General features: G+C 36.0%; 1 protein-coding gene across 5 annotated transcripts; it reads left to right on the top strand.

Moving 5' to 3' along the window:
• Positions 1 to 1265: 1265 nt before the first annotated feature.
• LOC116176712 (GATOR complex protein Iml1) lies at positions 1266 to 25246 on the top strand. 5 transcript variants are annotated; one of them, XM_031495459.1, is made up of 24 exons: positions 1266 to 1508; positions 1562 to 1702; positions 1749 to 1918; positions 1967 to 2376; positions 3451 to 3638; positions 3689 to 3885; positions 3932 to 4215; positions 6070 to 6524; positions 6572 to 6727; positions 10594 to 10719; positions 11199 to 11216; positions 12175 to 12592; positions 12641 to 12832; positions 14147 to 14333; positions 14432 to 14515; positions 15215 to 15261; positions 19101 to 19190; positions 19239 to 19440; positions 19487 to 19595; positions 19646 to 19855; positions 19906 to 20066; positions 20116 to 20284; positions 24614 to 24948; positions 24994 to 25246. In XM_031495459.1, the coding sequence occupies exons 1-24, from the start codon at positions 1463 to 1465 to the stop codon at positions 25183 to 25185; spliced, it is 4587 nt and encodes a 1528-aa protein (XP_031351319.1). In that variant the 5' UTR covers positions 1266 to 1462; the 3' UTR covers positions 25186 to 25246. The 5 variants fall into 5 exon arrangements, with proteins under 5 accessions (XP_031351319.1, XP_031351317.1, XP_031351318.1 ...); XM_031495457.1 differs by lacking the exon at positions 15215 to 15261 and adding an exon at positions 14908 to 14981; XM_031495458.1 differs by lacking the exons at positions 11199 to 11216; positions 15215 to 15261 and adding an exon at positions 14908 to 14981.

Below are 25246 nucleotides of genomic sequence, written 5' to 3'. Positions count from 1 at the left end.
ACAAGTGGGAATCGAGGAGCGAAGCAGATCAGGGTGGTGCTGCGGCTTGTGAAAAGCATTTATTTGTCTTCTGTGTTGAGCTTGCGTGTGTTAGTGGATTCGCTATGGACGGAAAAAGAATAGAAAAATTAATTGTACTCGTCCGCTTTCTTTTTCTTCTTTTTTCGTCGTGTACATGGCATAGTGCCGCTCTAAATATTATGAAATCATCTGGTGATGATGACGATGATGGCTCTTCTTCGAGCGTGTAAGAATACATTCTCTCTGAACACAAACAGAAACGCTGCTTCGTCACGCTTCCAAATGGTGCTTAAATGGGAATACCCCTCTACAATTTGCTGCTCGCGACGCGCCGCTCGGTGCTGCTCTAATGAGAATCGACCTTTAGGATTACCATAAAATACGTTCAAATGAGTGTTGTAGGCAGGCATTTAAATTAGAAACACTTGTCCATTAATCTCGCTTGCAGCACCATATCCATTCCTTTCGTATTAATTCATCGGTTTTAGGGAAGTTATGGTAAATGACTTCCGGGTTAGTGATTTTTGTGCAAACACGGCTGTTGTTACAGTATAATATCGCACATCGGCGTCCTGGCGTCCATTCAAATACGTTCACAACTTAGCAAATTATAACTGTCAATTCTGACAGCCAGGTCCGTTGGTGACGTCACATATGACTTAAACTTGGGCAACATTACAAGTATAGGGATCGAGCAATCCTTATATTATATAGTATCCTTGGGTTCTTTCAATTCAGAAAGAACATTATGGTCTCCTTGACGACTTCTGTTTTTACTGATGTTGACAGTAAATTTTACAACCACCATATATTTTACGAATTCCTACACGCATTTTTATCGGAGGTAAATACACAAGAGTTGGATTTTTAATCAGATAATTTTTGTTGCAACGGAAAGACCAAAAGCATGATAAAATCGCCACAGCTTTAGCTGGAGCGATTTTATCTTATGCTTTTGATTGAGAATATTTTTCAGGAGGCAACAAAATTTCAGTGTATTAATAATAAAATTATCCAATTAAAAATCAAGCTCTTGTGTATTTATAATATATAAAATATAAATAATAAAAATACCTGAAATTTTAGAATGATACTCTTTGTATTGAAGACGAGTGTTTTTAAAGTAGCATGAATCGGTTTTTTCCGACAGCCTCCGACACGCATCCTATATCGTAATGTTTATTTGTTCAGACGATGTATTAACCACCATAAAAAAATACACAAGCACAACCACTACCATAACCTTTTGTTTCAAAATATAACCTCCAAACTTATCACCTCTATTTGTTTATTATTTTATTATCTATACAAAAGAATTTTTGATTAAATGCAATTCAAACTCTATTTTAGTAATGATGCAACATTTAAATGAACCTTGTATTTTGTGCCATTTAGTTCTAGAACACATCAACAGTGCCAGTTGTAACGAAACATTTTCATTATGGCCAAGTCTTTCAGGCTTATTGTACATCAAAAGGCATTTAGCGGTAATACATAAGATACAAGTTAGTTCACATATACATATATTGTCCTTCGATAGAGGAGGACATTATTATTAGTCCCAAAGATTTCCCAGAAGCCAAAGAAGGCGACATAGTCGAGATTTATTACCCTCAGCCGGAAGAAGAGAATCCTAGACTTTTACTGCAGATTAAAACATTTAACGTTTTACAAACCAAAGGTAGGTACATTGTCTTGAAGAGTAAAAACCAAAAGGAATATTCTAGATACAATTAGCATTGAGCAAAGCATTGCAACCTCTTTCGGCCTACCTACCTATAAAGATGTAAATATTAGAATCGTAGACCCGGCAGAAGTCGCTTTGGATTCTGTTGAATTAACTTTTAAAGATCAATATATGGGACGATCGGAAATGTGGAGACTCAAGAAAAGTTTGGTAAGCGTAAAAGTGTTCACAATTGTTCTCCTCCTTCATAAATCTTAGACGAACACTTGTGTTTATATGACAAAAAAGTTGGAATTTTGCGGAGGGGCGATTCGCTGCCAGGTGCACGAAATGTGGTCACAGGGCGATCGCGTCGCGTGCGGTGTGATTAACAATGATACAAAAATTGTGTTTCGATCGTCCACCTCGATGGTCTACCTTTTTCTTCAAATGTCGTCGGAGATGTGGGATTTTGATATTCACGGCGACTTATATTTCGAAAAGGCAGTTAACGGTTTCCTTGCCGATCTTTTCCAAAAGTGGAAAAAGAATGGAAATAATCATGAGGTCACTATAGTACTGTTCTCGCGTACCTTTTACGACGCGAGCAGCTTGGAGGAGTTTCCCGAACACATGCGAGAGTGCTTGCAGAAAGATTATAGGGAACGATATTACGAGGATTTTTACAGGTAAGAAAATTACTTGAGATGTTGGTACCAAAGCATAAGTGTACGACTGCAATGTTTTATTATAATTTCGACTTAAAACGGTTAAACCAACCTTTATTTCGTCAAAATGTTCTTTCAAAGGCAATTATTCTATTAAACTGCCACTTATCAAATCGGCATTGGCTGATATAATATGTTAAATATGCACTAGTCAGTATACTGGGTGATGCAAAATAATGGAGGGCAGTTTGAATTTCTCGCAAAACTAAATAATTTATAATGTTGGTAACATATCAGGTGTCATTTATTTAAAAGCAGTGATGGATCAATTTTATGGATCACTAAACAATAATCACAATTAATTAATTACAGAAAATTAATTTAGTGGAGTATGAGCATCTTCTAAACATGTGCACCTTTATAATGAAAGCATCAAAAGCCATCCTCTTTACAGGCTTTAAGCTTAAAAACTAAGGCTACATGAGCATGAGTACTTTCTCTTAATGTTGTAGATGCAAAGACCTTTGAAAAGAACTGTTTGCTGTAAACCGCGTGGATTGCGGTACAAAGTCAAGAGAACATTCACATAAAGAACGCCGCCAATGGATGGTGCTGGATTGGATTGCTATTGCTACGTAAATAAACTAGCTTCTAAACATGTTTACCAATTGTTCAAGTAAAAAACACTAAACATTTTTAGCGCCAAATTTAAACTGTCCTCAGTTATTCTGGATCACATGGTACACTCAGCTTAAAGAAATTAAAGCCTAAAAATACTAAAGAAAAAATCAAATAAATAAATGAACTCGACTTTGCCCGAGACTTTGCCTTTTAGTACTTATGGATTTTTAAAAAAAGCAAACGCAATATCCTTGGCTTCAGCAAATGGTCATATCTAAAATCTGTGTTAAGTTGTGTAAAACTAACCCAAAATTTAAGTAGTTACGCTTGTATTGAAAGCTGGTCAGCGTTTTTGGTTTCAAAACGAAATAAATGGTTTATCGTTAATGTTATGAAGAAGTCTTAAGTCGAAATAAAAGCGTGGCTTTTCTACGCTTGATATGTGTGACCTGCAATTACCTACAAAAACCTTAGGGTGGCTATTCAAAATGAAAGGTTTGACGATTGGAGCGGAATATTAGTTCAATTACGACGCTTGTTTTCCGGGTATTTGAAAATTGTGCTGGAGTACCACTCGCGGCCGAATATCACGATTCCCACTGCCACCAATAGCACAGCGGTCCAAGGAAATTTCCTGGAAGTGCTGAACATGTCTCTCAACGGTACAATCTGCAACTTTGCCAATATACTGTAGACATCTAGCATGTTTCAGTCTTTGAAAAGCATTACTTAGATCGCAGTTTTGATCGAACAGGACAGCTTAGTGTTGTCATTACACCTGGAGTTGGAATATTTGAGGTTGATCGTGAATTGACCAATGTAACGAAGCAGAGGGTGATAGATAACGGGGTTGGCAGTGATTTGGTTTGTGTCGGTGAACAACCATTGCATGCTGTTCCATTATTAAAGGTGAGCTTAATTCCAATTACATTTTTCTCATCTGTGGAAAATTTAGTTTCACAATAAAGACTCGGACATGAATATACCGGACGGATACTCCATGCCCCATTGGATTAACTTATCGTTTTATTCTACAAATAAAAAAATCGCTTATTCAAACTTTATTCCGCGCATAAAGTTACCACCTACTGAGGAAAATCGCCAAACAACAAGAAGTAGAGATGTACATAAAGGGCAATCAAAATTGGTGGATGAAGAGGAGTACATCCACAATTCATTTTTCGATTATGATGCATACGATGCGCAGGTGTTTCAGTTACCTGTTGTGCAAGGACCTAGGTATTTTGCCCAGTAGGTGTGTTCATTAGACCCAAAGAAACGATTGCTTCGCGATCACTTTTCTTGGAATGATCGATGTCTATGGGATATTATAAGCCGCCATTTTGAATTCGTTACTGTCATATGTAGTAATTTAAAATTCGATTCAAGCAAAATACTTTAGGTCTTACGAACATATTTGATAAAGGTTTGCCCTTAGACCATACAGTACATGGACCGCTATTGCAACTAAAATGTGGTTAAGGATTCATCACAATTAATTACAAGAAAAATAAATAAATTTACAAATGATTGCAAATAAATCACGTCAGCGGACGAAAGTAACGGCAGCCGGTGCCAATCTCGATGTGATGTCGGCGGAGCGGACGGACGGACTCGAGCGCCACCAAGGGATGCGGCTTTGTCCTTGGTCAACCTCGGCGGTAGCAGCGGGTTGCGGGGCGGTCTCGGAAGCCTCGGATAAACTCAATCAGAGTAAACGGCAGCTCCGGGAATCGGACAAGTTCAGCAAATGGCGGCGGGCACTTTGAAATCACTAAAACAAAATTACGGCCACGGCAAAATTAATTAGGGATGTCTACGGGAAAGCGAAACAATCCCCCCCTCTCCCCCATAATTAATGGGACAGCAGCAGGAGAAAGGTTACCCTGCAATTAAATGGAGCGGTAGAAATTACTGTGCAAGAAAAAGCAAAAGCTGTAAATACGGTGCGGTCGCCTTAATGTAGAAGCAAAAATCAAACGGTATGAATGCCAAATAAATTTACGTAAAGTATCAAAAGTTAATACAGTCCTTACAATTAATGGAACTAGCAAAATACCAAAGCCCTTTTAACAACGGCTTTACCTTTTATAAAATTCGACCATGTCCTGTAGGGACCGCCGGATTCTCTAACGAGGGTAAATTATATCCTTACTATTGAAGTTATATAGGTGAGGAGTCTCCATCCTAATTACTGCGGGGTCCTCCAATTAAGAAACCAATCGCCAGAGATTACTATGTATTGATGATGGTAATTAACATTCCATGCGTTCTAACTAACGTTTGAGCTGTTTGAGTAAAACGAAGTGTAACTAGATACGGTACTCGACAGAAAGAAAGTGAAAATCGACACGCACTGCGCGGTAAAATTGCGTTGTTAAATTCCAACAATAGAGGGAACCGTCTATTCGAAAATTACGGGGATCGTAATGGGAAAAATAAATCGTTACACCCTACACCACGACGCATGACTTAAAATTGCGATAACCGTACTGTTCCCTGGGAAAGAGAAGGACAGCTGTTCGTGGTCTACGCATCGATGTAAAAGAGTGCGCATTCGCTTTATCCATAATAGAAGCAGACATATTAATTACATTAATTTTAATTAAGGGTAGTCTTGTCTTAATTTTTTTAGACAACCCATTTGCAATGTGTTTGTTTACATATTAAGATTGATAAAAAATGTATTTCCCTCGGTAAACAGCTAGGCGAAGGTTGACCTTATTTGAGATCTGAGACTATGAAGGGTATTTAAACGACTTTAGTTTACCCTAAGATTCACATACTCGCAACTACAATTCCTCCTATCTGTGACCACCCCTTTCGAATGGAAAGTATAGGGCTCATATAGCAGTCCATGACGTACTGTATGGTCTAAAATGGTGGGTTGATACAATCATTATCATTAGTATACCATCGTTTGATCATTAAGAAATAGTCAATAGAACAATTTCGTTGGTTAGCCACGCACAATAAACCTTTGTTTCTATTGGCTATTACTTAATAGTCTAATGATAATGAGCCAGCTAATGATATCCACAAGGGTGTAACTCAAAATGTTGTGCTATAATTATCGTGGTGTATACCAATTAGCTCTAGGCATCGAACGTCAACGAGGTATAAGAAAATGACAAGCGGCTTTTTGGACGCACAAGAGCAGGTCAAAAATCAAAGAAAATTGTCAGATCCCGATATACATCACTCGAATGAAAGCCCCTGTCGCTCACCCGCAATTACAATACCGCCATCAACAGTGAGTCCTGTACCATCTGCGGCCTTAGGTAACAGTGATGGTAATGTTAACAATAGTACCGTATTCGTCAATTCAATCTGTCCACTTTCAGAAAAAAACGGAGCTGCGGCTTTGGAAAAGGACCTGTCGCCACCTTTGAGGCCGATCATCGGATCCGCCGGTTCACCCCCTCCCGCCGGCATAGATTCTAAGGAAATCCGACGTTGTAAAGCGCTTATCAATCCATTTGACCCTTCGCACGTTACCATTAAGCTGACGTCAAATCGCAGACGATGGACCCACATTTTCCCGAAAGGTGGCGTAAATCTGTTCTTCGGAAATGCGCTTATTGGTCTATTCTAGGTCCTACGGGCGTTTTAATTCAACAACATCATTACCAAGCGGTACCTACGCATCAGGAGTATACTTTGGAAACTTCTGATGACGTTCCACCGGATTCACCTTCTAACTCGGGAAGTTTGGCGCAAAATAATATTTTAACAACAGCACTATTAGAATGTTAGTATCATTTATCTTCAGTTGTTGTTTATACTGTTGTGTGGCCGAAGTACCACATAAATGACTACAAAAACACACACAGTAGATATCGAAAAAATTGAATTTGGAATAATTCCAAAGAATTCTTCAGCGGTATAGCGGTGACTGGGTGGCGTTGATATCTGGCTCTTGGCGTAATTTCGCTGCGATAGGTATCGCCTCTAAGATGATTGGGTCAATGTCGCGCGATACACTTTGCGAAAACGACACTGGCGTAGGTTCGCCGTCTGAGACTGCCCGCGAACGAATGCTAATATTCCACTATTTTCACTTGTATTTATAAGTATCCCCATTGAATTTATAACAGAAGCGCGGATACCACATAACAGTTTGTGACTATATGCGAACTTGCAGCTGCTAGGGGCAGTTCAATCGGTTGACAGTCCATGGGCGATCGAAAGTGGGCGTTACATTGAAACTGTAATTGTTGTCCCTAGATTCCAAGACAGATGGCAGCATTACAAACTATTTATAAAGTCACTAGATATAGAAAGTACCGCAATCATCCGCCATTTTTGGGCAAATTTGCTGCCAACTTAAAAAAATTGACAAATAAAATTTGAATAGCTGTAATTTTTTATAACCTAACTTCTTAGAACTGTCATGTTTTATAAAAATATATACAGATGTCTCCAAACAGGTGGAACAATCCCTAACATTAAAGTTACTAGAATCTGGTAACTTCCGCCATTTTTGGGCAAAAATCATGCGTTCTCTGTCTAACACACGAGCCCAATGGATTGCGGTACTTTCTATATTTAGTTACTTTACCATTTATTTTGACCATTCCAATATTTTCCTTTTTAATTGTTGATGTTTTTTTGTGTTATCATTGGATAAACAGAATGGTTTTATAAATAGGATTGGAATGTTCTAAAAATAGATCCCTTAATAAGCGTTGCGTAAATTTGTAATGTAAATAATAATACATTTAGACGAACGAAGAGTGCAGTCCTTGTCCTTGAAAGTTGAAGGAATGCAATTTCATACATTTCTATTAAATATTGACGTTTATGGTTACTAATAATTTATAGTTAACCAATTTTTCCAATAATTAACGGAAACTTCCTTTACAAAATTTTGTACTTTTAATTAGTTTTGAAAGCACTCCAAAAGGATATTGAATTTAGTTATAAATTCAATGAGGATATGTAATTGATTTAATAATAATAATAGATACTTCGTCTACGCTGGGTGATATTTAATACCTAACTACAGGCAGGTTTGACATTTTGTTATTTTTACTGAAATCGGGAGATTTTGTTATTAAAAAACGATCAAAAAAAATTTGAGGGCAAAATATTGTCCGTTGTACCTAAGCATTAGAAAACCAACGGTCAGCGCGAAGAGAAAAATATACGAATTCACGTAAACTGGAACCGATGTGTTAATTTTATCTGCTGTGTGCACAATGCTGCCAGGGTATAAAAAAAGTTGGCGAAATTTACCCAATGTCAGGCCCAATGTTAATGTGGAAATGGAGTTTTCGGTAATGCAAATTTAAATGAACCTCAGAACAGTTCAGTAGTGGAATTATACAACTCTTAGGTACCTACATCATTTCCACATTCACATTTGGTAACTAAATTTCGCGAATCACCTTTTTTATAACCTTGCAGCAATGTGCACAAATAAATACAATAAATAAATCGGTCCCAGTTTAAGTGAATTCGTATACCCACTAGAGCTGGGCGATAAATGAAATTGTTTTCGATTTATCGATAAGTCTGTTCAGTCCGATAATTATCGATTAATCGTTAATCGATAACTATTCATAATTATCGATAACTTTAAACAATTATCGATAATTTTCGATAAAATCGACAATTATCGATAATAATCTATACGTCGTAACAATAATTTTCGATACTAATCGATAATTATCGATAACGTTTGATAATTATCGATAACTTTTTATAATTATCGATAACTTTTGAAAATAATCCATAATGATTGTTAGCTGCTGATAATAATCGATTATTATTGCCACTTGTCGAAAATTGTCTATCTCTGATATTTATCGATTAATAGATAAATAGCGTAAATTATCAAGAGAAAACTATCAATACTTTTTCATCAATCTTATCGATATAAATATATTCTCAATCGATATAATTACATCACCCATGCGTACATTCGCTAACATTTTTGCTTTTTTGGTATTGGTATTGCGAGAGATAATTTAAATAAAAACAGGATCTTTTGATGCTGAAGTTTTCTGAAATCATAGGTGATCAAGTGGACGATAATCCTTAAAAATTAGTACAGAAGTAGGTTGTGAATTGTGATCATGGCAACTCCACAATGCTCTTACTTGATCGCTTTTTTTATTTGAAGTAAACTGGTATACCTAAACATTGAAAAGTTTATGTAGTTAAAAATTCTCTCGATAATTATATCTATCTTCTTAGTTTAGTTGTGAGATTAATCGATAGATTATCGGTAATTATAGATATATCAACCAATCCAACACATACAAAAATTAAGAATAGATAGGTAGGTACATTTAATTTCTGTGTCAAGGATGCCTACGTATTTTTTGCTTTCCTGTTCAAATGTAATTCAATCTTCCTTAAGGAATGTTAAGTAGGTCACGATTCATGAAAGGAAATGTTTATCTTGCGTCATTCAACATCCTGTGTGCCACATAAATGCCTTATAAATACGTTTCTTGAGTATCTAGAATTCTGTATGGAACAATTACAAATCGAGATAGTGGGTTCATTACAGATTCCTGTATAATAATTAACAAAGGTAAAAAACTGACATTATTATTCATCTTTCTCGATGGTAGAGACATCTACGTCTTGTAATTTAAACTATTGAAAACAGTCACATATCCTACCATTTAACTCGCGCTTCTGATAGTTATAAATTCAATGGTATAGGGACACCCCATTGCAAAAGTCAGAGGGGGCAAGCTGAAAAAAAGGCAATTTCGTAAATTTCACCCTCATATGTGTTACGGTGGTTGAGAAAGAAGGAAGAAACTCAAATTTTGACTTTTAGGGTCTCGAATGATACAGTCTCCAGTTTATTTGAGAAACATGTTTTGTTTTGATTCCATTGTGCTTTTGAATTTTGGCTGTTGCTACTTTCCAAAATTTCCAATTTAATAATTTTAATATGGCGACGCTTCCGGTTTCACTTCATTACACTTATCTCATTTACTTCTGTGTTTTATCTGTCCGTCTACTTGTCCACCCAGACCCACTTCTGCAGGTTTGAACTATTTGTAGGAGAATTGCCTTAGGGTACATGTACATGAGAAAAGCGATTTTATTTATCATAATATTGTCGTAAGTAATAAATAAGAAACTTAGTATTGCGCAGTCTGCACATGCGCACACGGGATGTTTAAAATATGCGATATGTTTGCCTTTACTAGAAGAAACTTAATATTTCAAAAAATTGTCTCTATAAATAAGAAAGCTGAAATTGCGAAGTCCGTGCATGCGCACATTAATCATTAATAATTTTCTTGATTGAGACGCTACAGCTATAAGCTACTGAATACAAAATGAACAAACTAAATATCTTGAAAACTGTAGGAGTAAAGGCCTCGGATGGACGGAGGAAGTGGCCATGATAGTGCCAATACTGTTCATGTTCATTATGTGTATCGATTGTTGCGATTTTCTGGAAATATGATGAATTGTTGTATTTTAAAATGTTACAATTAGTTTGTTATATGCATGACCTTTTATTGTTGTTAAAATATAAATTTTTCCAGTTTCACATACTATCTTGCTGATAGTTCAAAAGGCAATTGACATTGTAGAGTTTAATCCATTTAAAGAAACTTCAGTGGTTTGTTTTACTTACAGACTTAAAAAAACGTCCAAGTTATCAAAGTCCCACTCACAACACGTCTGTAAGGCACGGCTCTAAGAGTTTAACATTGCTATGGGGCGCAACAGGCGAACAAGAATGGACCCCTGCCATTACCACAGGTATGTAATTTCCAGTTTGCTAACCACCACTTTCGATGTAAGTAAATAGTGCTCTATCATATTGACTGAAAATGGAATATAGTTAACGAAATTGAACCATTTACCTATATCGTGGAAGTTTAAGACTTCGCTTTAAATTCAAATGGCATAAAATTACTAACTGTATTAGGGCGAGAGGTCCTCAAATTACAAAATTATTGCTTTAACTTGCGATCATTAAATTGTAATTGTACGCTAATAAATTAACCAAAATGGATCACTTTTTGCAATAAATTTTAAGCATTCGTCAAGGCATGAATATAGTTTTAAGAAGTGCGCTTCGTTTTGGAATTTCGCTACTTGCAAACTGCAAATGAAGCGTACAAAATTAATTTTTGGTACTTACACGATTTTTATTTTACACTTAACGAAAGGTACCTAATTAATTTAATGTTCTATTTTCCATGGCCTCTTCTACGATGGAACGCTGGCATATGCAGTCAATGAAGTCATCATAGGTTTGAATCAGAATAATATTTTATTGATTTTTTTATTTGTAGAGGGATGTCTGCGGCAAATATTTTTTATTCTGTTTTCTGTATGTTACCTTTTCATTTTTTATTTTAATCATTCTTGCTTTGTAGTCGTACAGTTAATACTGTATAGCTTAGAATGTTGTTTCATAGGGAGGGAAATGCTTACAATTGGGCACACATGTTAGTAGGACCAGTTACATTAATGATTTTAAGTGCATTTTTGATTCTCAAAAAGGAGCTTATTGTTTCACTAACTGTCGGTCGTTCGGGCACCTTTTAAGCTTTTTATAAATCGATCGAGATCGCGCCAAAAGAATATTGTAGAACTTCTCACCATTATATTCGTACTATCGTGTTATTCCTGCATGTCTGAAAGCTGAAAGACATTCCTGAAGTTGATAATTGATGAATTTTCTTTAAATGTCTTCATTTATAATTCGACCGAGATCTCGGTAACGGAATGTCGTAGATCCTTCAGCGTTTCAGCATTAGATATGTACGATCGAGTTTTTCTTGCTTCTGCCACGTCAAAAATGCGCTTAAGTCTGGCATTGGCACATCAGAAACTTTCAGGGAATGTTACATCATGAATTTCGCAATGGCGGCTAGCGTGACATAAATTTCATTGTGTAATTAAAAGTACTCACATTAATTTTTAAGTTTGTTGTGACTATCCGTTAACAGTACAATATTATGCGCTGTCTGAATAGTATGATCAATTCTCAAAAATCATTCCTGGAACTGGTCAGCTTAGTATTTGTTTATTGGAGTAAATTAAAGAGGTTCATAACTTTTGACACATACCCGCTTAGTAGTCACTCATAATATGTTTTTTTAAAACTAACGCTTTTTATACTTGAGCATTAACTGATTTAATTTACTCTTACACATACTTTTGATACTATTAGTTCGTTCCTTCAAACAATTCACTCTCTTTTAGGTGTGGACTGGAAATCTCTTACCATACCAGCTTGCTTACCGATAACAACAGATTACTTTCCGGACAAACGAGCACTTCAAATAGATTATGTCGTATCTCTGTATAATTTGCTACCAGATGATGTCAATGCGGATTTTGCGCAGCAGCGCGCGAATTATAAAAAACCGCTTACTACCGTAGAGGTTTTCAAGGAGCTGGTCTCGCAACGTCTCGCCCAAGGTTTTCAGCTGATACTTTTGCCGAGCCCAAAAGAACAATATTTGACTAACTCACAAACGGTTAGTAGCACCGGGTCGCTGATGCGTAAACGAGCTACCGAAACCGAATTAACCGAAACATATCATTTATCTATCGGGAGGATTTTTCATAAAATTTCCTTGACTGGTAATTCCATAACGGTCACGCGTTACAGACCTCGGTAAGATTTTCTGTGCGGCTTTGAACATTTTATCAGGTGTAATTTCAGGCATCCTTATCCACCTTTCAACATACATTACCGGTATAGGTTTCAAGCTCCATATCATGACACATATGAAGTGTCATGGGTGAGCTTTACTACGGAAAAGATTGAAAATTACAATTGGAACTATTTGGATCACTACATATGTACCAGAGGAGATACAGATTTTGTGCTGGTTGATGCTTTAAAGTTTTGGAGGTAAGAAAAAGGCAGGGCAGTAATGCTATTGGTAGGCATCCAACTAGACCGCATAGTAATAATACAGAGAAATGCCCAACTTAAAGGCAAATTTAGGCAAATTGCTATAGGATTTCTGAAGTCTCAGAAGTTAAAAAAGTAGGGCTTGGAAAGTACTGAGTCGCTGAGGCAGCATTGGCGTCATGAATTTCAAAATTAATAAACAATTTTTTTAATTTACTGATATTTCAAGAATACATACCTAAAGACTTCTGCTTTGGAAAACCAAATTTCCGTCAGAAAAACATATTCGGTTTATACTGTTCAAAAATTAAAACTACTCGGCTTAGGATCATCCTAAAAATCGGGGACATTCCAAAACATCAATTAATTAAGCGTGCTTCTAATGAAACCACTCACGACGGGTTCGGATGCGATTTACTACAACCCATTTAACTAGCTACTGTTAATTATACTCATAAATGGGCGAGATGAAATGTCAATATTCGGTAATCCAATTGACACCTATTATAATTAAACCTGGCTAACAATCACTTGATGGATCTGAAATTCTAAAATATTAATTCGCCCTCGTGTTACAATGACCAGAGCTTTCGGACGCAGCAAAGATAATTGATATCTTGACGGGAACGGTTGCAAGCGGCGAATTAATTACAGCTTTTGTTTGCGGTAACGGCGGTTGAAACAACTCCAAAAATTAAATCAATTATCTTTACTTTTAATCTTCAACTCCTAGAACCATCACAAATACTTTCAGCAAGACACTTTTCATAACAAAGCGCCTCCAAATGCGGGGTGGTCATGAAGGTATAAGTAAACTTCAAGGCGGTAAATAGGTGCTTAGCTGAGTGTGTCATTTAAAAATTGTATGTAAAAATAAATGCAATTAAATGTTGTTTGGAAATCTAGTTTTTGTCGCCTTTGAAGTCATTTTTAGTGACAAATAGTGGGACGACAGTCTCATTTTTACCACCTGCACGTTAGTAATTGCATTGAGGTAAAAAGTGATCCTCACTTTTTTGACGGTAATTGAAGCACCAGGAATCAGAATCAATTAAAGTCTGTCGGACCGTCTGTACTCTCATTTCCGGCTAAACGGATTTCAACCAAATTTGGTACACTGACGTTTTTGTTTCGGATTGCGATATAGGTAAAACAAAGGTAAGTAATTTAAATTAAACATATGACATGACCGAAAAATAAGCGTGTTAACAAAGTGAAATTCTATGAAAATAACACAACTTATTCTTGGCAAATAATATTTTTAAATTCGGTAGTATAATTTTTTATTATAATGTATGTTTTTTTTTGTAGATTTAAAGTTTACTTACTGCCAACGAATAATGCGGCCACAAAACGAATTATCGAAGGCGCAAAACATTGTGATATATACACGCCACTCACGAACGCCGATTACAATCAGATCAATGAAGGATTTCTTAAGTTTATTGAGGTGGTCGTAAACAAGATCAAGCGACCTAACGCCACAAAGAAAGGAAGGGTTCGTAGATTTTTAATTAACATAGTTTTGCACATTTTGATTTAATTAAAAGTTATGTTAATTAATCTTTAGAATTTATTATGATTTTGCATGTGTAGACATCTTTGAGCATACCTAACTCTACTGGTCCTTTGCTACAACTACGCCGCCATAGCATGACTATTCCTTCACAGAAATTTGAGGTACATCTTAGCTATTTTAGAATTATTTTTCGTATTTAATTAAAAGTTGTAACAAGCTGAATTTTGTGAATCACCTCCAATTCTCGCTTGAGATATTAACACACTAACTACTTTCAGTTGTGATCGTTTGCACAATTTTTACCATCTTCATGGCTCATTGTTAAGTGACAAATTACCATAAAGTAAGAGAGATGAACTGTGGAAAAATAATCATACTAAATAGTGCACCAGTAATGGATACCAGCACAAAACAGCTTGTTACTACATGTTTAGATAAGTTTTATTGTAAAACGCTTTGTATTGTGAACGCCTCAAAATACTTGTGAGCGTAATTTATGTTATTGTGTTGTGAGGTAGGTAGGTATAAACTAACAAGTTTGTAAATGTTTCAGAACCTAGGCGGGTGTAGTTCTCCATTTCGTGAGCGGCTAGGTAGCAACAAACTTCCTGAGAGAAGTCGGCCAAGGTTTGAGTATAAGTTGATCAAATTTCAGGGAGTGGAACACACACGGCTTTTCTACTTTATGTTGCTATCCAACCATCACAAATCAGTCACTTTAATACATTTTAACAAAAAAACTCAATTTCAAATAAAAAATGTATATTAAAATGTATATAGGTGACTAAAGGCTTTCTTTTTTTGTTTTTGTTTAATTTTTGGTGTTAGTTTGGCCACTTTATTTTTAGCTTTTTTTGCAGAGTTCCGCAATTCGGATCACAGAGAGGTACTTTGCACCTGTGTTTAGGTTTGTAGGATATGCATAACCATTATCATTCATTGTATACCGGGTGAATATTCCCAAACCGAACATAGGGAATTAACATGGGAAAAACGTTTTTTGCAGATCGGTGCTCCCCATGTTAGAGGGTTTATAATGACACCAATCGAAAGAAGATTTTTTTCTCGTCTAATGATATGCGAATTAGTTTATTTTCAGGTGTATTTCTCATTATTTTATCAAAAATTCGGCAATAAATCCACTTACCAAAATCATGTTAAGCCATGACTACTATAGTAAGACAAAAAGCAGATTCAAATGTCGAAATCAATGTCAGTTTATGACAACTGGCATTAATTTTTTTGTAAAATGCGGTTCACTGAGGAAAAAGTGTTTATAATAAAGAACGTTTACAGCGGAAATATTCTAGTACGCGATATTTGTTTGCCGTGCATTTTAATGAGCGTCCCATTCCGTCTGTGTGAAAACCTAATTCAATTTTTTAGGAAATTTCCATGGCTTAACATGATTTTGCTAATTGGATTTATTGCCGAATTTTTGATAAAATAATGAGAAATACTCCTGAAAATAAACTAATTCGTATATAATGAGATGAGAAAAAAAATCTTCTTTTGATTGGTGTCATTATAAACCCTCTAACATGGGGAGCACCGATCTGCAAAAAACGTTTTTCCCATGTTAATTGCCTATGTTCGGTTTTAAAATATTCACCTGGTATAGGTATTGTAAGTTGTTTCTATATTGAATGGGTGAAGTAGAAAACAAGTTAAAAAAAGTCATCATGCAAACGTAAATGACAAGATCGTATTTTCCTCCTAATAATATTAATGTTAGGGCTGGGAAAAAATACCGGTAGACATAAGATCCTTGCCCTCCCATTCTCTTTCAACACAAGCTGTCACTTTTAATAAGATTTAAATCTTTTTTATGATCTAAATACTTTTTTCGATTTAAATCGATCTTAAATCTTTTTACGGAAAATGATTTTTGATTTAAGATTTAAATCTTCATGAAAACTATCTTTGATTTTGAACTTAAAAATATGATTTAAATATCTAGTATACAGGGATTCACGATGTCTTGGTTTTTAAAAATTTCTTTCGCAAAAAAATACATATTTTAATGTAATAAATAATAACAATAAGATACAGTAGAAATGGTAGGTATATTGATGAATGATGTTGAGAGTTTCGAGCAAGATCATCAGACCAATCAGTTTTATTGAATTTAAATCCTTAACAAATATTTTGTCACCAAACGATTTAAATCATTTCACAAAACGATTAAATCATTACATCATTACATGATTTAAAACTTTGTAAGTGATTTAAATTAACAAAATTGGATTTAAATCTTTTTGAATGAATTAAATACATTGAAAGTATCTTAAATACTTTTTAAAAAGATTTAAATCACAAAAAATATTTAAATCTCAAAATGATTTATTATCTAAATACTTTCTTATTGACAAAAGTATTTCTGATTTAAATCACTTGTTAAAATGAAATGCATCTTTGATCTTTGATTTAAATCGTTTTTTAAACGATTTGTGACAGCTCTTCTTTTGAAACTGGTGTTAGATTTGTTCTTGTTCCGCAAATAAAAATGTTGGACCTGCGCATGCGCAAAACCAAATTTTAAACCTGGCATCAGAGTCTGTATGTATCGAATTTCATTGAAATGTTTTTGTAAATAAGAAAGTTGGCATTGCCTTTGGGCATTGCCCATGCGCAAAACGAAATGTTGAAACTCGCGTTAGATTTGTTTTTATTCCAAGTGTCATTGTATCAAATTTCATTTATGCATGTTTTCTCCGTACAATCTTAAGTCAGTTCAAAATTTTGTATGCACCATGGAATTTGAGCATCCTAAACTGGCTTTATCTTAAGCTGCCGATGTCAGAAACTTAAAAGATGGCTTATGCTTAGCGCTTGCGTAGCAGCGTAATGTGTATAATAACATTAGCAGAATCACGAGGCGCACACCCGCACTATCGTGCTGCTGAGTCGCCCGGCTAAAAATCGCCAATGTGAAAGCAGTTTAAAAAACTGAGTTTAGATATTGTAACGTAAATTTAATTACGTGATTTTTTTATTTATAAATGACTAACCAGCAGGGGCGGACTGAGTACTTACGGCCCAGGCTGAATTGCATAGGTTACGGGCCATTAAAGTATTAGTGTAATGAAGATTGGGGGGGGGGGGGGGAGCTCTGCGGTGCACCACAAAAACATTTTTTGCTTTATTTTAAAGTATTCCTTTCTCGAAAATCAATTAGAATATAGTTTTTTTTTAATTCCAGCTGATAATTTAAAGTAGCAAAATATACATAATCCAAACCAGGCGCGCAGCACTTTCAAAATACGACAAAAATGATAAATTCATTGTAAAACACTTACATAAAAACAGAATTTAATAATGAACAATCTAACTTCAACCCCAATGAGAGAAATGTGTTAATAATTTATTAATAGTGCAAGAAACTGACATTAAAGCTGTTTATAAATTTCCAACGGGCCATTATGAGCTACAGGCCCGCTAGCTATCGCCACCCGCACCCCCGGCCAGTCCGTCCTTGCTTACCAATTTCATTTGTGAAAAAATAACCAATACGTATATGCCGCCTGTAGCTCTTTTAGTCCATACTGCGGCTCACTCACAAATAATTGCATTCGGTAGCTTGCTCTGGCATCTGTAACAAGAAAAATGTTGACGATTAATGTGCACATGCGCAGGCTGCGCAATGTCACCTTTCTTCTTTATCGAGATATTTTTTTTAAATATTAACCAAAGATACTTCTAAAACTGCGCAATGCTAAGTTTCTTATTTATAAGAAGATTTATGTCTTAACTTATTTTCTTTTGTACACACAAGTAGTCCGTGATATAACCTTTCTGGAAGTACTGTTCTTCATTGTATCCACAATTTTTGTCTTCAAAATTTTACATGATTTGTTAAATTTTCCGAAACATTTCAAGAAATTAAGCTTAAGGTACCATTTGAAGGAAAAATAATACCATTTTTGCAGTTAGCAACACAACTTCCCCACTTATTAAGATCTTGATCACTTTAAATAAGTTAAATAAATGTAATAAGTAATAATAAATCATATTAGATCTTAAGCCCAAATGTATGTTCAAAGCCCCAGTGCTATGTAATTGGAATTTTTATTCTGTATGGTGTCTGGTTAAACAAATAAACAAATTCATGGAAAATGCACTAAAATTACAAGCTTTTTTTCATTTTTTGAACTTTCCGCGCTGCAGTTATCTTTAGAGTCCTAGAAAAAGAACGCCATCAGATCATAACCTCTCAGATTCTAATCTTTTGGCAATTAAACCTCTCTTATAACACTCACTGAAATTTAGGAAATCAAATAGTTCATAAACGAGCGACCAGAATTAACAATCCATTTTGGAAAAGGGCCAAATCTTAATTATCGGGAGGTTGCGGTATTGAAACTTCCCTTAACTAACTGATCATGTACCTAATGCATACTGTAACACAATGGTGGTGGTTGTCATTGTTTGATTAGGTTTTAAATGCGCTTTTATGTAAAAGTGTACGATCGACCGCTACTACGCGAATTCTGTAAATATTAAAAAAAAAACTGTAGGTTGGGTTTTTTGGTCGCAGTTCCCCTTGCTGTTAAAACACTTAACTGTCACAGTTGCAGAGAAACCCTCAATTCTGTGCATTGTAAAACATAACAACTAAAGGTCTATCGGATATTAAAGTTTCTATTTCCACAGCCTGTTGGTGTTCTCTTTCTTTCCATTTACCGCTTCGCATCACATTCACTTCTTGTCCACTTGAGGAAAATGACTTAAGTTTTTAATCCATAGATCTGGATCCAAAGTATTGGAACGAGGAAGAAATTCACCTGCAGTCGATGTTCAACAGTCTGATCTTCCATTTAATGAATGTGATGAAGGGTAAACAGGCGCGCGAATTATTGGAACATTCTTCATTGTACATTGTAGAGCAACGTTACAGCAAGAACCGTGCCTTAGTAGCACCGCGACCTTTGCAGAGATACTAGAAGCGATGAAAAATCCAGTTACCGGCGTGGGATTCCTTTCTTCTCAACAAAATCTCCCTAACTGCACATTCATTGCGGCGGACGCGGTAAATTGGCTAGTCGCCCACATGGAAGGAGTGTGTAGTAATGACAAAGCCGTCCCGGTATGGGCTAACAAAGTCCTTGAAATAATCTAATGGTTGGTTTAAGATAATGGAAGCGCTGCGCAAGGACCATTTAATTTGTCACGGATCCGGGGACTGGAGCAAGCAGTTCGTTTTCGGATTCTTCCTATTTTATATAGTCAATAATGGCAAAGGTGTCTATAGAAGGGACCATTAGATTTGTGATAAACTATTATCGTTACAGACGCAGATCCCTCGCCCATTGGGGATTTGCAGAGCTTCGAAAATGACTGGTTGGAAGTTGAGATGCGTCCACCCTTAAATTGGGGCCGAACTGTTAGCGATAATGCGGTAAATGTTCCCAACGTTTATAAGAAAGATGAAGTTGGAGTTCCTCACTTCCTCTGCGACGATATTGATACAAATTATTTGCGAGGGGAGGTTGATAATGACTGTAACTGTCATATTTTGAGTGTGAACATAAGGTTTTACCTCGGATTGCAGGTCCTGCATACAAGCACATGCACGTGGATATCGATGTGGCCAATAAAAGCGACAGAGTTGAATGGGGCCATGCCCGTTACCAAAGTGTATTTCGGCCGGATCAGGCTTACGAGCTTCGGTTAGAATGGTTGGTCGCATCCGGATCTATTGTCTCGGAATTGGTAATATTTGCATCAAGCTACAGATTACAGTTAAACAATATTATTGCAGTTGATGGGTTGGTTACGTAAGGCCCAACCTTGTGGTATTCAGATGATTCCAATTCCTCATGATCCGTTGGCATTACCTTATTCTGTTAAATCAGATCCACTACGCGGTCCAATATTTATTCCTTTAAATACCAATTGTTTGGTGAAAAAGAATAGGAGCCTGTTTGAAGGTAAATTGTGTTTAGTCAGGTAATCCTCGAATGTAGTCGAAGATGGTACTGTACACTGTAACTAAATGTAATGCAGAACACTTATCTGACCTATGAGGTATTTTTATGTAGTAGTGTATATGAGGGTTAAATATGATAACTAAATTCTCCAAATTTTCACTAAAAAAGCGCTAAATATAAACAGACAAATGACTACTTTCACTGCACATACACAAAGTTACAAGTAGTTAACGCGTTTATACTTTTGTTTTGTTTTGTGTTTTTTGAGTTACGAAAACAACCAAGTGGTAACAGGTTTTCGCTTTCGAATTTAAAAAGTATTTTTACGAGTTCGTATTTCCACATGTACCGCTTCATAGCGAACATAAACGAAAGTATGTCTGACGATAACAACGTGTACGTTTGCGGTTCGAGATAAGCAAAGAGACCCCGAATTGTATGGGGTTTTTGTCAGACATTAGACACGTACTATTTGGGTGCGTTAAAAATTTTATTCCAAGGCTAATTAGCGAGAGATCACGTGCACTGTTTTGTGCGTGGATTTTTCTATCGTTGAAGAGTCATTCTATTGTCTAGTGGTAATTTATATGTGTTGAAACAGAAGCAGTATTTGCAAATTTTAAAATTTAGTAAATCAATGATCATCGGGTACTACTAACTTAAAAAATTGTTTGATTTGCGGCAAATTCAAACGATCATCAACCCCTGTACGTATGCGGATAGACGAATTACAGTAAATTCGGGACGATCAAAAACTTTTTAGCAACCTGATTAGTAGCAAAGTCGTTCTTTTACGAGTGGTAAAATTCACCCAATGGAACATTTTGGAGTTGGCGAATCGCTTTTAAAACCAAACGCAAGTAAATTGATATTAAAATTCATCACGATAAACGGATAGCTAGCAGTAACAGCTGGTTAAAAGCAAGTCCATCAAAGTTGAATGACGCGCATTGTGCGATAAAAAAATTTTGTATACAACGGCACATGGCAGGGAATTTAACGACTATTAATCGGTGCATTTACTTTACTATTACTTTTACTAATTTTGTTTAAAGTACTTTTAATATTCCCAAAGAATTCGACTTATGAGAACCATTTGCATGAAGAGATTTTGTATTTTGTAACGGAAATAAGAACATTTTTATTACTGAGCTAGCCATGGGTAAAATAAAAAGTTAATTGTCATATTGAAATTTTTGCCTGTGCCGTAGAGGTTCAATTTTATTTTATGCAAGTGAGGTCTTCGACCCTTTACCGCCTTTACTTTGGTGTAGTAATGTAGTATATGAGTAATTTGAATCAGTGAGACTGGAATTTAATTTTGGCGAAATTCGTATGTTAACCTGCAGAATATTTTTAAATTTTTAATTTGTCCTTCGAGTCGGATTTTCGCTTTGTCTAGTAATGCAGTACATATAGGCGCTCGGTAATCCTGCACCCAAATTTTTTCGCCTATGCCGGATTAGTGAATTTGTATATATAGGATATAAAGCATTTTTTATATCCTACTGTGTACTGTACTATGTGGGAAATAAATTCTATCATAGATTCCTACAGTAAAACAGTAGGTTTCTTCCGCCATCTTGTCTAAACGACAGACGCGCGCGGGCAACTACGAAGCACTCCACGCTGTCAAGGTCAGGACAGGGCCGAACACGAAAGCAAATTTGGCAAGTGTGGTCAACCGCACAAGCCGGATTAGTATTGCCGCATTATAGACACGAACTTATAAGATGGACTGCTGATCAAACAGTTGCATAGAGATAAAAATGGCCCTAGCATGGGCGCCGCCATGATGTGCACATTTTAGTTATTTTCTGGGGGAATTTTCCTAGTGCTCAAGTTTGGAGACTATTGCAACCTTGGAAAATGACATATGTCACAGTAATTTATTTAGAAAACCTCAAGGTTGTTTTATTAGAAATAAAATAACCTTGAGAAAACCTGAGGTTAATGTTGGGTTAATGCTTGTTTATTAGTTGATTTGAATTTCGCGGCAAGTGAGTGCACATCATGGCCGCCCCCAAGTAGGTGTCATTTGTTAATTCAGCATTAGCAGTCCATCTTAATTTATAAGTTCGTGATTATAGAGTGGGCCAGCTGGGTCGCTAAATGCCGGAGTACTGAGTGTACCGGACTGTCGAGCGCCGGATTACCGAGCGCCGTATTACCGAGCGCCAACTGTATGTGACTAATTTTAATCAGTGATACACTGGAATGCTATTTTGGCGAAATTCATACATTAAGGTCTCATTAACGCACGCCAGTGCATCCTGGACCATAGTTTGAAGCATACCTGCATACCTAGAATCGCTTTAATGTTTTAAATAATACTTTGAAAAAAATGTTTCTCCTGACCTTTTCAGGATTTAGCAAGTGAGCCTTGATTTGTATATTTTAAATTAACAGCTCTGAACCGATTTTACCTACTCGAAAAACGAAACTCCAGAATTACAAAAAATTATTGTAAGTTCATGCGCGATTATTTAAACGAAGGTTATATAGAAGTGGTATGAGACGACAATCACTTACCATACTTTCTCTGCATCACCTGGACCGACCGATCGACTGTGTAGCTCAATGTAGAGCGTTGAGCTACATAGCCGGATGTCGGCTGTTCGAACCTGGGCTGAGGTAAGAATTTTTCATCTGTGGCAGAGATGGGAATTTTCTTAGATCAGTTTGGAGCATTCTGTAAATGGGTCAAAGCCTGTTGAGGGGCCGAAACAAGAGGGACAATCAATCAAATTGCTATAATGGAAGACATAAAAAGTATTTAACTTCAAATTTTGATGAATCCTGATCATGCTGATAAATACCAGAGAATATTATCCTTGAAAGCAATTTGTCTTAAAAACGGTAATTTTTGGTGTAAACAGTTCACCATATCTTGCTCTAAAGAATTATCTCTGTGTCCAAGATACGGATGCCTATCATAGGGATCTCGGAAACCATAGGGCATAGTAGATGGTCAAATACTTCCGAAGATATGCCAGAAAAACTGAAAATTGCAAATAAACTGAAAATTGCAAATTTGATTTTATTTTTTATTTGAGCTTTACAAGGCAGTGTTCAGACCTTTGTAATACAACGTTTTGTTTTGGAGGAAATCATAAACTTTATTTTTTTATATAGCCCAATGAGTAGAATTTTTTATTACGCATACAATGATATATATACGACACACAAAAAAACAAAAGTTGGATATTGTTACTTTCAACAAGATGGTGCACCCGCGCACAACGCCATTAAGGGGATTACAGGAAGCAGGTATCAAATCTATATAAACTCATTTATCACACCTTATAAGAAGTCGCATTTTAATTTGAATTACTATTCAATTCCATACCATTATGTGCTGCCAGAGGTCGTACCCTAATGACTATTCGGCATTTTGTGATCCTTGAACTGCTTTCATGTTTTCTTTATGCCGATTTTTCTCATCTCAAATGAAAGACACTTGCTCTCTGCTTTTATTACGGTTATACAGAGATTTTTGAGTAAGATGACATTGAGAATATCTCCATACTTTGTAACAAAAATTAAAATGGTATAAACGTACTTTAAAACAGGGTATCATACTTTTAAATAAAAAACGATAACAATCCGCCCATGAATTGCAAATTAGCAAAGGTGGAAAAGATGACAGCTCACATACCTACTGAAGTAGCCGAAGTAGGTATGTACTGCTCAGAGAAAGTATGCTCATCCGATGGTAAAACTCTGCCCACTGCCAGATGTTTAAACCAATCATATTTATTAATTACTTTTTATATTTTTATTTGTAAAAAAATTTAATTTCTAAAAAAATATGTATACAATGCTTACGAGGAAAGAATGCCGGTCACATAACACCTCATGCCGGTCTATATTATTGCATGGTTTAATATGAAAAACATAGGGTTGTATATCGACATCAGGTGTTCTGTGATCAGCAGTCTCTCCTGGCGAGCCAGACATACTGCGTCCAAGTTACATACATGTTGCAACTTTATTTTAAAATTAGGGCCGAAAGATTCACAGTAGTATGAAAATGGTACAGTACTTAATGTGATAGGAAATGCGATTCTGTTCATTCATAGGACAAGCATAATATGTGCTTATATACTGTTGTAGAACTTTGAATGTCAAAGATGCATTACTGATTACTTTACACTTTCACAGTATTTGATTATCACATATCAGTCTACAAACTGTAGTATTAAAAATTGTAATTATCGACTGTTCAAAAACTCAATTTAGGCATTCACTCTTAGTTGAGTGGGTAAATATTCATCATATTTGCACGCTGTATATAGCTACCAACTAATTAAAAGCAAAATTTTGTAGAATTTAAAGAAGATACTTGGCTAGATCGCATGTTCTTATTTCAAGAGTGCATTGTGGCACGTTTTGGTTTCTTACCCTGTCCAGTGGAACCATTAAATGCCAGAGAAGGCACCGTTGTGTCTCAAGAGCATCAATACATTCATTCTACCGGAACAGTTTTTATTTTGGTACCAAGTCCCGTACCAAGATTGAGACAACGATTCACCTCAGTAAGCCAAAGGCGCACCGGAAGTCGGTATCCTGCACACGTCGATGTCATTCCCAGCCCTCGTGAGGCGTACATTACTCGTCATGTCGGTGGGAAAAATAAGGACGATTACGAAATGGCAAAAAAGGTAAATACAAAGTGATTGGAATGCGATTATCTTTGAGTGTTTTAGATGGGATTTTTATGGTCTTGGAACCACATGATAAGTAAACGTTGGAGAACGAACCAGGCGGTCGATACAAACTTTCAAATTAGACTTTTGAAAGACTTTCGTGAGTTTTGCGAAAACAAATCCGACCGTTTGCAAAGTTTCTGGGAGGAAAGTTGGGAGGCGAAAGAAAACGCGTGTACTCGTTCACCTTAATCCTACTTTTTATACCAAATATTGTAATTTTTACATTTAATAAAAAATAAGTATCCCATTA

The sequence above is a fragment of the Photinus pyralis genome, unplaced genomic scaffold, assembly GCF_008802855.1.
Source record: "Photinus pyralis isolate 1611_PpyrPB1 unplaced genomic scaffold, Ppyr1.3 Ppyr1.4_LG7, whole genome shotgun sequence".
Classification (NCBI taxonomy): Eukaryota; Metazoa; Arthropoda; class Insecta; order Coleoptera; family Lampyridae; genus Photinus; species Photinus pyralis.
The sequence above is the reverse complement of the archived record's forward strand: the minus strand, read 5'-3'. Positions and strand labels throughout refer to the sequence as shown.